Raw genomic sequence first — 12,364 nt, forward strand, 5'->3', positions numbered from 1 at the left:
CAAAATGCCTTCAACAGCCTATGTGGTTTTCCTGCCTTAGTCTCCTTCCTTTTTTATTCACTCGCTACACTGCTGCCAGAGTAATTTTTTAAAAACACAAATCTGATAATGTCGTTCTACAGTTTAGAATCTTTCAATACAAAAGATTTTAAAACTTCCTAATATAGTGTATTAGGATCTGAATGATTTGGCCGCTGCGTACCTCCACAGTCTCATCCCCACACACCATGCCCTCTGTTCGGCCATAATGAACAACTGTTTCAGTTTCCTGAACCCAACTTTTTCTATTATCGCTATGTCTTTGACCAAACGGTTCTCTGCTTGGAATACCCTTCCCTCTACTCTTTTTTTTGGGTAAATCAGATGAATCCTTCAGGTCCCAGATTAGTTGTCACTCGCACAGCCCAGGTAGGCAGGCTTCGTTCCACAACAGGTGCCCTCAGGGTGGTCCAGACGATTTGTCTTTCAGGCGGGCGGCCCTAACGGTGCCCTCGAGACTCCATCAGTGTCGCAAAGTGGAAAGGCTCCTTAGAGCAGACCCAGATGCTTGCGGCTCCAGTCCAAAACAAGTAGGCAGCACATGAAGCTTCGGCCCCACAGCAGAGACACACCCAAAACTTCCAGCTGCGGGTGCTGGGCACAAGACCGTAGTTCACCGCCCGGAACCCAGCCGGGTGTCCCCGCCCCCCACGCTGCGTCGGGGGCGGGGAGGGGCGGGGCTCTGGGCGCCGGCGAACGGCGTGCGACGAGCGGGGGGCGGGGCCAGGGGCGGAGCGGAGCGCGCATGCGCGGTCGCCTTTGTGTGGGTCGAACAGCAGCAGCGGCGGCGGCGGCGACGGCGGCAGTGGCGGTCCCACTGGCAGGCGGGCAAGAGGGGAGTCCGGGCGGCGTCCGGCGTGGGAGCCGGGGGACCACGATGGTAAAGAAGCGGAAAGGCCGCGTCGTGATTGACTCAGACACGGAGGACAGCGGCAGCGACGAGAACCTGGATCAGGTTAGGACAGGCCGCGGAGGCGCGGGCCAGCGGAGCGGGAGGGCTGAGTCCCGGCCACGGGAGTCGGGAGCCTGTCGGGCCCCGGGCCTCCTGGCTGGAGCGCCCGGCCTGCCTCGTGTCCTGAACGCCGCTGCCGCCCCCTCTGTCCTCCCCGCAGTGCCCGCGGCCCTTGGAGTCTGGCCGGGGCCTGGAGACGGAGCCCGGAGGACTTGGCGCCTTGGGCGGGGAGGCGGGGCAGGGGCCAGGCTGGTGGGCCTCGGACTGGGGAAACTGGAGGAATCCTTGGTCTGCCACGGCCAGATCGGGGCGGCAGGCAGCAGGCCAGGGGATCCGGGCACGGAGAGATAGAAAGTATCGCTCGCCAACCCGGGCAATTGGAAGGTTTTGGGGGCGGTGCGGGGGGTGGGGGGCGGGAGAGGGAGGCCGAGAAGGTTCAGGCTGTGGAAGATGAAGTTTTTCAGACGAGGGTGTGAACAGAGTGGAGGGGAACCTCTCCGCGCTTGGCGAAGAATACTTAGCTGTGGACACGAATCCTTGGCAGCTAGAGTGTTTTGTGTTTAAGGGTCCCCATTGAGATGTCAGACCCAGGAAAGCTCTTGGGAGGAGGAAAGTGGGCATAAATGGAGAAATATCTAGGGCGGCATGAAGGCCCTTTTCATGCAGCATCCCAGAATTCTTTCTACTTGAAAGATGTTCAGGAGCCATTGAAACTAACTTTAGGTCTCACTGTCTTGGGGTTGCTTGAACTGTTTATATACTCTGGAAGATACTATAGGGAGAAAGCTGTCCTTTGTAGCAGTGCTCCAGTGATAGCAGAAGATTCAAAAAGAGTTTTCCCCCATGTTTAGTGAACAAATTATATATAGAAAGGATATGCAAGAGGTAGTAGTTCTGTAAGTTGAATAGAGTACTGAACTAAGAATCTGAAATTTTTGAGTTCTAGGCTGTGCTGTTTTCTAGCTATGTATCTTTGGCCATAACTGTAAAGTCTAGATAAAACATCAGCCTTGTGTATCTGATTGGGTTATTACAAAGGATTGAGTATTTGTAAGAATTAATTGGTACAAGCACCTGAAAACTAAAGCTTTTCTACAAATGGCTTCTTGGGAGTCCTCTGTATTAGGTCAGAGGTCTCAGGACTTAAATATTAGGGCATGAAAGGGGAGGACTTTGAGAAAAAGGGACTGGAAAGGTGTTGAAGAAAAGAGGGCTCTTTTGAAAATGGTAGTATGGAGGTAGGAGATGAGGAAGTAGTGAGGCCTGTGGAGAAGTATCAGAGGGCTAGAAACCTTGTTATGGGATAGAAAGTGAAAGGTAAGGTGAAAATGTTCACAGAAAGACTCCTGAAATATGTAAAAATATTGTCTTGACTGTAAAAGTTTGGTTGATAAGTTTAGACTGGCACTTAGGATTAGAACTTAAAAAACAACTATTTCCTAATTTAAAAATGTAGGTATTTCTGATGATAACATCAGTTACCATTTACATAGGGCCTGGGGTGAACTTCCATGGATCAGGAAGATCCCCTGGAGAAAGAAGTGGCAACCCACTCCAATATTCTTGCCTGGAAAACCCCATGGACAGAGGAGTCTGGCAGGTTCCAGTCCATAGGGTCACGAAGAGTCAGACACGACTGAGCGACTAACACACTGGGGTGAACTAGTCACCGATATGCTGTGTGTGCTTAGTCGCTCAGTGATGTCCGACTCTTTGAGACCTGTAGAAGGATACTGTAGCCCTGGAGAAGGAAATGGCAACCCTCTCCAGTATTCTTGCCTGGAGAATCCCATAGACAGAGGAGTTCTGCAGGCTGCAGTCCTTGAGGTCACAAAGAGTCAAACACGACTAAGCGACTGAGCACATACTGTAGTCCATTAACCTCCTCTGTTCGTGGGATTTTTCAGGCAAGAATACTGGAATGGGTTTCCATTTACTTCTCGAGGGGATCTTCCTGACCCAGGTATCAGACCCTCATCTCCTGTGTCTCCTGCATCACAGGTGGTTTCTTTATCTGCTGAGCCATCCAGTCACTTCAATTAAGTGCTTTATTTACATTGTCAGGTTTTCAAATTCTGATAAAGTAGGTACCATTTTCCCCATTTTAGATATAAGAAAAATGGAGCTTGAAGATATAACTTACCTAGATTCACATAACTTGGTAGTAGAATTTGAACCCAAATCTGTATGACTGCAAGGCCTATGCTCTTTCCATATACCAACTATTCTGTTTTTCATATTGCAAAATGATGTTTCATAGCCATGTTCTGTGTTACTTGAATGCATGTTTGTACAGTATATTGAATAGAGGGATTTGATACATCAATTTAAAAGATGATTTGGGGGGCTTCCTTGGTAAAGCACTCTTAAGACATCTGTTCTGATGATAAATGAACTAAGCTGTAAATTATTCTGTCTTTGATTATTTTCCACAGAAGTCTCACAAATAAAATGAGTAGAGAGCTTCCTTTTGTAGCAGAAAGATTTTTCCTTATCCACAAAAGTTTTTTCAAAGTGGCAACTGAAGGGATTACAACTTTAAACCCAACTTTATCTATTTGTAAAAAGAAATTATCATAAAATTTGTAAGTAATACCTAATACATTTTAACAGCAATTTCACCTTTCTCCTTTTCAACTCATTGGCATTCTTTTTATCAGATGGGAATCAGATCAAAATCCCCATTTCCTGTGCATCCTAACAGGCATCAGTGCCTTCTTTCTATTCAGCCCTGTGCCAGGCTTTCAGAGGAATCAAAAAGTTCTATGCTGTCCAGAAGTTTTCTCAGAGATCTTGAGCAGAAGTTCAAAGTCAGCCTGGTTTTGCAGTCTTTAGGAATCCTCAGAACAAAGTTAATGCCTTCTGGGCCTTATCTCACCAAGATACCTTGGTCTACTCCATCTATTTCTTGGTCTTCACTGGTGGGGTATAACATCGTATTTGCTGTCTAACGAGCAGGCCTTGTGGAAAAGAACAAACCATGACAAATCTGAGTGTCAAGTGTGAGAATGGAGCACAGTTAGTAAGGAGATCCTTTGTCTATGAGTTTTCCAAGTGGGAATCTAAGCCATTATGTCAGAAATATTACCTCCAAATTAGTCTTTACTGAAGGTGAGGCAGGTCAGCCTTCTACACTGGTTTTTCCTGGTGGTGAGAGAAAGAACATGTATGTATGAAACTGCTTGGGTTGCTTATTTCAGATGTGCTTTGCAGGGGCTCCCATCCCAGACCTACTGAATCAGAAGACTCAGGGAACTGTATCCTCTGAGGTAAAATACAGCATTTTACCAGTTATAGTCCAGGTACTTATTTGTGTTAAACACTGAGACCACTGTCTGTATGCAAGTTAATCTTTTTCATAAGACACTGTAAGTAGTTTGGGAGAGAAATAGCTTCCTGTCTCAGCCATAGTGTGTGTGCACATATAACCAAAGGAACTTAACAGAGATGTTTAAGGTGGCAAAGCAGCTGGTTTTTCTAATCTCTGAAGCCGTTTGAATTGTTGGGATGCTTTTTTTGAGGGCTGTTTATTTTTTCCCTTTCTTCTTGGTGGGAAGAGGTATGTAGTAACTGAATTGGGAGTTCTTTGAAATTTGTTTTAACTTTCAAAGGTTTTAAAAACTCAGACCTTTGAAGGATTCATTTTAACATCTGACCTGATAGTGACCTTATTTTTTATGTTGGCCACACTTTTTTTTCAACATCTTAGAATTGCAAATCATGGAGTTATTGCTTTTGGTGCTTCTTGGAAAAAAATAACACAATTTGAGGCAAATCTAGGCTTTTTTACCCCACCATGTACCTCTATGGAGATAATGTGTCACTCTTTTGGAATAATATTTATGCAGTGGATCCTGTAGTATGAAAAGCATCCAAGACAAGAAAGGAATCAGAAGTTGTCTATTCAAGTCAGTACAACTCAGTGTTTATAACAAGAACTCTGCCTTTTTCAAGGAAAAAAGAAAAGCTACATGCAGTTATTTTGCAGTTTTCATCCTTATTTAAAATGACGGTAATTGTGTTATCCTGTCCTCTTTGCTCATGCTACTTGAAGTAGCCATAAATTAAACTTTTTTTTTTAATTGGCCCCTAAGTATTTTGTAGGAATTATTTTTAGACATTATGTGTTTAAAATATCATTCTTATAAAGTATCCTTCCACAAATCTTTCACATAAAAGTTGGGAAATTTAGAAGTTGTGCTTCTTATTAATATAGTTTTTTTTTTTTTTGTCAGTGCCAGGTCTTAGTTGTAGCACATGGGATCGTCAGTGTTCATTGAGGCAGGCAAACTCTTAGTTGCTGCATGTGAACTCTTAGTTACAGCATGTGGGATCCAGTTCTCTGACCAGGAATCAAACCCAGGCCCCCTGCATTGTGAGCACGGAATCTTAGCCATTGGACTGCTAGAGAAGTCCCTAAAGTCTATTTTCATGAGTCAGAGCAGTTTGAAGTCTAAGTTGTGAGAAGTGTCAGTGTTAACTTCTGTAGTTTTTAAATTTGTGTCATGGTGTTGCATCTCACCTGATGCAACTCATCTGCCAGTTTCACTTGACTTTCCTTTAGAAATAGTGCAGGGAAGGTTGAGTCCAGTGGGAGCCATAACAGGCTTTTAGGAAAAATTAAAAACCTGTCTTTCAGCACCCCTCTCTTGGTGTACTTATTTGCTCCCTTCATAAGTTCCCCAAAAGGAAAGATTGTTTTTCTTTCTTTTTTTTTTTTTAATCTTTCAACAAATGTGTTAGACAGTGCTAGACAATAAGGCTATTGGATGGACAAAACGGAAGCAATTTCCACCTTCCAGGAGCTGGGAGTAGGGGAGCATGGAGGGAGGGACAGGTGCTGAAATTGCTCAGAGAGTCATTTCCTTAGATTTGTGTTACATCTTAGGAAGGAAGAACTGAGATGCTGTGACACTGTGACCTGGGACCCAGTGCTAGCCTGATGGGAGTGACATTTAAGCTGAGACCTGGAATATGGGTTAGGGACAAGAAGATAGGTGACTGAAGAGTACAGCAACATGTGAGTGTTCATGGTTGAGGGACCAAAATGTACAAAACCGTTGAGGCAGGAAGGACCTACCACCCTCATGAAACTGAAAGAAGCAGAGTGACTACGACATCACTAGTTGGAGAGAGAGTGGTCCAAGTGAAGCTGCAAAAGTAGTCTCTTCCGATCCTTTGAAAATGGAAAAACCAGTTTAGTGGATCACAACCAGTATTAAAAATAAAAACAAAATTGAATCAAATAGAAAAAATAATTGTATGTCAGACTTAGTAAACATGTTTCATATAGATATTGTTTCATAAGGTATAATTTATCTCTCTGTGGGCTGAGGTTGAAAAGAAGTTTTAAGCCACTGGCAGGATCAGGTCAGCAATATTCAGGACTGTGAACTGTGTTCTGAGGGTAATGAGAAACCAGTGGAGGATTTTAAGCTGGAAGAGGTGTTCCTCTTTGTCTTATGAAAAGTTTTCCCAGACATGTGGAGAGTAATCTAGAGAAGGGACACCAGTTAGGTGGCAGGTAGAGGAGTCCAGGTGAGAGATGGTGGAGAGGGTAAGTTCCACTAGAATGGAAACTCCGAGAGGGCAGTGGAGTGTCCCTGCATCTAGAACAGTGTCTGGCCTGCTGCATGTACCTTGTCAATATTTGTTGAATGAATGCCTGACTTGCACCAGTGTAGTTATAGACATGGCAGAAAGTGGATTCAATAGGACATAATATTCATGCTATGAAACTGTGAGTTTGATGATTGATTGGATGCTGGGGGTGAGGAAGAGGATGTTCTGGCATGAGGTAGGGAACCATGGAGGAAGATAGGTTTAGAGATGAAGAGTATATGTTCAGTCTTAGATGTGTAGAGATTAAAATTGTCTTATGAGACTCTCAAGTGGAAACATTGTAGGTAGTTGAAAATAATGTCTGCCTGACCCAGAGTCAAAGAAAGAAAAGACAAAGAAAGGCAATGCCAAAGAGTGCTCAAACTACCGCACAATTGCACTCATCTCACACGCTAGCAAAGTAATGCTCAAAATTCTCCAAGCCAGGCTTCAGCAATACGTGATCCGTGAACTTCCAGTTCTTCAAGCTGGTTTTAGAAAAGGCAGAGGAACCAGAGACCAAATTGCCAACATCCGCTGGATCGTGGAAAAAGCAAGAGAGTTCCAGAAAAACATAGATTTCTGCTTTATTGACTATGCCAAAGCCTTTGACTGTGTGAATCACAATAAACTGTGGAAAATTCTGAAAGAGATGGGAATACCAGACCACCTCACCTGCCTCTTGAGAAATTTGTATGCAGGTCAGGAAGCAACAGTTAGAACTGGACATGGAACAACAGACTGGTTCCAAATAGGAAAAGGAGTTCGTCAAGGCTGTATATTGTTACCCTGCTGATTTAACTTATATGCAGAGTACATCATGAGAAACTCTGGGCTGGAAGAAGCACAAGCTGGAATCAAGATTGCCAGGAGAAATATCAATAACCTCAGATATGCAGATGACACCACCCTCATGGCAGAAAGTGAAGAGGAACTAAAAAGCCTCTGGATGAAAGTGAAAGTGGAGAGTGAAAAAGTTGGCTTAAAACTCAACATTCAGAAAACGAAGATCATGGCATCGGGTCCCATCACTTCATGGGAAATAGATGGGGAAACAGTGGAAACAGTGTCAGACTTTATTTTTGGGGGCTCCAAAATCATTGCAGATGGTGACTGCAGCCATGAAATTAAAAGACGCTTACTCCTTGGAAGAAAAGTTATGAGCAACCTAGATAGCATATTCAAAAGCAGAGACATTACTTTGCCAACAAAGTTCCATCTAGTCCAGGCTATGGTTTTTCCTGTGGTCATGTATGGATATGAGAGTTGAACTGTGAAGAAAGCTGAGCGCCAAAGATGCTTTTGAACTGTGGTGTTGGAGAAGACTCTTGAGAGTCCCTTGGACTGCAAGGAGATCCAACTAGTCCATTCTGAAGGAGATCGGCCCTGGGATTTCTTTGGAAGGAATGATGCTGAAGCTGAAACTCCAGTACTTTGGTCACCTCATGCGAAGAGTTGACTCATTGGAAAAGACTCTGATGCTGGGAGGGATTGGGGGCAGGAGGAGAAGGGGACGACAGAGGATGAGATGGCTGGATGGCATCACTGACTTGATGGACGTGAGTCTGAGTGAACTCTGGGAGTTGGTGATGGACAGGGAGGCCTGGCGTGCTGCAATTCATGGGGTCGCAAAGAGTTGGATACAACTGAGCAACTGAACTGAACAGTAATAGAATTTTTAAAAGATTTTTATGTACTTTTTATTTTGATTGTGTTGAAAGGTGATTTTATTTTATCAATTCTGTGGCAGTGTGGGCATTTATATAGCACAGTATTTTATCTATAACTATAATCACTTTGCTGGTAATTGGAAGAAGTTACCACATTTAGCTCCAGTCATGCGATATGTAAAAGAATGTTATACTGTCACTTTGGAATTACTTATTCTGAAGGGTTTTTGTGTTTGTTCATTGGTTTGGTTTGTTTTCTTTTGTTTTTTAATTACAAAAATAGTGCATGCTTGTTGAAACAGTTCTAGCAAAAGAGAATGGGACATACATGTATGTACAGATACATGTATGGGATACATGTATCCCACAGACATGTATGTACACAGTGGCTGTGTTCCTTAGTCTTTAAAAATAACCTGTGTCCACTGTTGGAATGATGTTCTTCTATCAACAATTTTGATATGAAAGAGAAAATAGGAATTAATCTCAGATTTACACCTCTGTGAATTACTACTCTTTACTCAGCATCTCTCAAGTCCTCCCACTTCCCTCTGTCCCTATGGCTACTTAGGCTGTCCAGGCCACCATCCACTCTGATTACCCTGCTGTGGACCCCTCTGTACTTCTTCCCTGGCCCTCTAGTCTATTCCTGTTAGTCAGAGTGCTCTTTTAAAAACCCTCTCAGGGGATGCTTACTTCCCTAGGTTAAAATCATTTGATGAAGGCTTCCCACTGCCTTCCAATAAAATTTGTTCTCCTGATCCTGCTTTATAAACCTGAAAATGATGTGGTTTCTTCTCACCTCTAACTTGCCTCATTCCATCACCCCCCCCCACCCCTTGCCTAAGAAGCTCTAGTCACACTGGTTCCCTTTCAGTTCTTTGGTTAAGCCAAGCTGTTGCCAGTTTCAGGGCCTTACCTATTCTCTCTGTAGACTTATGTCCAGAAGACTGCTGCATCCCTGGTTCCTCTCGCCAGGTTTCTAGTCTCAGCCTAAATACCATTGCCTCAAAGAAGCAATCACCCTATTGCAGATAGGTGTTCCATCCACTTGATAACCACCTTCTCAGCACTTATTACTAGATATAATTGTTTCTTTACCTATTTGTTGTCTATCTCCCTCACTTGATTTTATTTATTTATTTTAAAAATTTTATTGGAGTATAATTGATTTATAATGTTGTGTTAGTTTCAAGTGAACAGCAAAGTGAATCAGTTATTCATATACCCCTCACTTGGTTTTCAGTTCTGTGAGATCAAAGGATTATGTATCTTCATGACTGTCTACTCAGAACTTGGTATATAGTAGGTGCTGATAGCAGGGGAACTATTAATATCTGTCCCGGCTTGCCAGGAACTGAGTTTCCCAGAATTCAGGACTTTCAGTGCTAAAACCAGGACAGTCCTGAGCAAACCAAGATGTCTGGTCACCCTAATTGGCAGTAATCACTTATATCAGTTGTATTTGTGGAATGAATAAGTGAAAAATACATGCTAATTAACTATTTTTTAAAAAACAAACCTCTGAGGTTTATCCATATGGGCTTTTATTCTCCTTACCTGGGGCACAGAATATGTATCCCACTTTCATGTGATCATGGGAGGTTTGTTAATTTCCTTTGAGTAAGGGGAAGCTAAATTGCTTTATTACAAGTTGATCCCAACATGGCATCACAAAAAGTGCATTGTGAATGATGGGGTGGGGGAATTCAACCCTCAGGTTTATGAATCTTGACATATTGATGGATTAAAATTCTAATTTTAGCCAAAATAATACTATTTTAATAAATATTACCTTAGTGTAGTTAGGCTTGCTTTGTTAGGGTCTGAGTTTTGGCCATCTAGTTTAGTGTTAAATATCAAGCAGTGTTAATGAAACTCCTCTGGAAGCCAGATGTGGCATCCTGCACAGCCTTACCTGCGGTGTGTGGGGCATTGCATTACTCTCAGCAGATCTTTAGTTCAGCTTCAATTTGATAAACCATGCTGGCACCCTACACTGCCATGGCATCCTAGAGGAATGCCGAGAAAAGAGATTTTCACTAGCTGTGATGAAATAGAGAGAGGATGGTGAGAGAACCAACATCATCTCAACCAGTGTGGCGCAGTGAAGTGGGCCTGGCAAGAGAGAGCTGCAGGTGGATCTATCCCCATGCATGAATCAGTTTTTAAACTGGCTTTTGTGAGTATTGGTGTTAGATAAATCCACTCCTACAGGTAACAAATCTATTTCTTCGTGTGTGCGGTATTGGCAAGACCTTTCTGTCTCACAGTAGTGTGTTCAGCTGATTTATGAGCCCTCAGAATATAAAGGACTTAACTGTGAAGAGTAGCCTTGCCATGAGTTCCCCAGTAACTTCATATACAGTTCCCAGCTTGTAGAAGGAGTATCTTTCACACTTTTTAAGGTCTTTGCTGTCTCTGTACTGTTGTTAATACGGTATTTAATGCTGTAGAAGAAGGACTGTGCCTGTCAGATGCAGTTGTCCACTAATGAAGAGCCATTTGCTAGGTTTTTATCTTTTATTTTATTTACTGTTAAATTTTTATTGGGGTATATTTGATTTACAGTGTTGTGTTAATTTCAGGTGTACAGCAAAGTGAATCAGTAATACATATGTTCACTCTTTTTTTTTCCCCGTATAGGTCAATTACAGAGTTTTGAGAAGAGTTCTCTGTGCTATACAGATAACTTACAACAGTTCTTATTAGTTGTCTTAGGTTTTTAATATCATGTGGAATCTCTTTAACAGGAAGACAATATTAACATCTTAACACTTTAGTTACAGTAACTGTTAATGGATATCTACTGCTTGTAATAGTCTGTGTTTCAGGGAGGAATTTGATTGCCAGCATATCCAAATCCATGTTATAATGAGTTGGTGTTATAAAACAGAATTCTGTTGCATTTGTGAACCTCAAAGGGTCAGGAAAAAATTACTAATAAATCTTTCCAATTTTTATAAATTTGCATGAAGGTAATGTGGAAAAAAGATAATAGTAAAGGCCATACACAAATTACCATATAACCCAGCAATACCACTCCTTGGCATTTATCCAAGTGAAATAAAAACTAGTATTTACATGAAAACCTGTACATGAACCAATAATTGCCCCAAGCTGTAAACAATCCAGATGTTTTTCAACTAGCAGATGGGTAAAGTGTGGTGTATCCATACAATGGAATATTACTTAACAATAAAAAGAAACAAACTGCCTATTCCTCTCCCGGCAACATGGATGAATCTTAAATGCATTATTCTAAAAAAAAAAAACAAACGGATTCAAAAGACTACATGCTACATGATTCCATTTATATGATATTTTATGATAGGCAGATGTATAGGGACAGAAAACAGGTGTGTGATTGCCAGGGGATGGAGGGAGGGAGATGAAGAGCGCTAACTTCCTGAAAAGGCTGAAGATCATACATGCTCTACTTTTTCATACAAAAGTAATGACTCCTGTTGACCAGTGCAAATTACAGCAAAATTTGGAGGGCATGATGGGACTGTCCTATATCTGGTTCACAGGAGTAGTTCAGCTATATTTGTCAAACTCATAGAACTGTCCATAAGAAAGGATAAAACACAGTATATGTAAATTACATACTTGTTTTTAAAAGACTGTAAGCACACAAATATTGTTGCAATTCGTATTTGGTCAGTAGGAGTTACCATTTTGGTATGAAAAAGGAGAGTGTTCTTATGATCTGAAGCCTTTTCAGGAAGTTAGTATGCCAGCTCTGTCTAAGGAAATGAGAAGAGTAACGTTTCATGACTGCTTATGAAGACGAGATCATGTCAGCTGTTAATCTGAGAAGGTCATTTTCTCATTCTGGCCAAGGAGGGTATACTCCTAAAATAGAAAGAGACTGGAAGAAGAAAACAGATATTTTATAGCAGTCTTTAAAAATTTTGTCGGCACTTAATCTTTAGTTGTATAGCACCACCATCATCAAGGAATAATGCTCCTAGTATTTATTAGTTGTATTTTTCTCTTTTTTTGGCACAAGGGGAAAATGTAAACCATGATTGAAATAGGAACTAGGATTTTATCTGTCCTGGTGTGAATCCTGACTCTATCATACACTCACTGTATT

At 42.1% G+C, this 12,364-nt stretch overlaps 1 protein-coding gene across 1 annotated transcript in view; it reads left to right on the forward strand.

The window, feature by feature from the left end:
- Window positions 1–784: 784 nt before the first annotated feature.
- Window positions 785–12,364, forward strand: part of RTF1 (RTF1 homolog, Paf1/RNA polymerase II complex component) — a 46,242-nt gene continuing 34,662 nt past the window's right edge. Inside the window, exon 1 of the mRNA XM_019968566.2 lies at window positions 785–994. Within this exon, the coding sequence (XP_019824125.2) occupies window positions 785–994 (210 nt within the window). The remainder of the gene's footprint in view (window positions 995–12,364) is intronic.

This window comes from Bos indicus, chromosome 10 (genome assembly GCF_029378745.1).
Source record: "Bos indicus isolate NIAB-ARS_2022 breed Sahiwal x Tharparkar chromosome 10, NIAB-ARS_B.indTharparkar_mat_pri_1.0, whole genome shotgun sequence".
Classification (NCBI taxonomy): Eukaryota; Metazoa; Chordata; class Mammalia; order Artiodactyla; family Bovidae; genus Bos; species Bos indicus.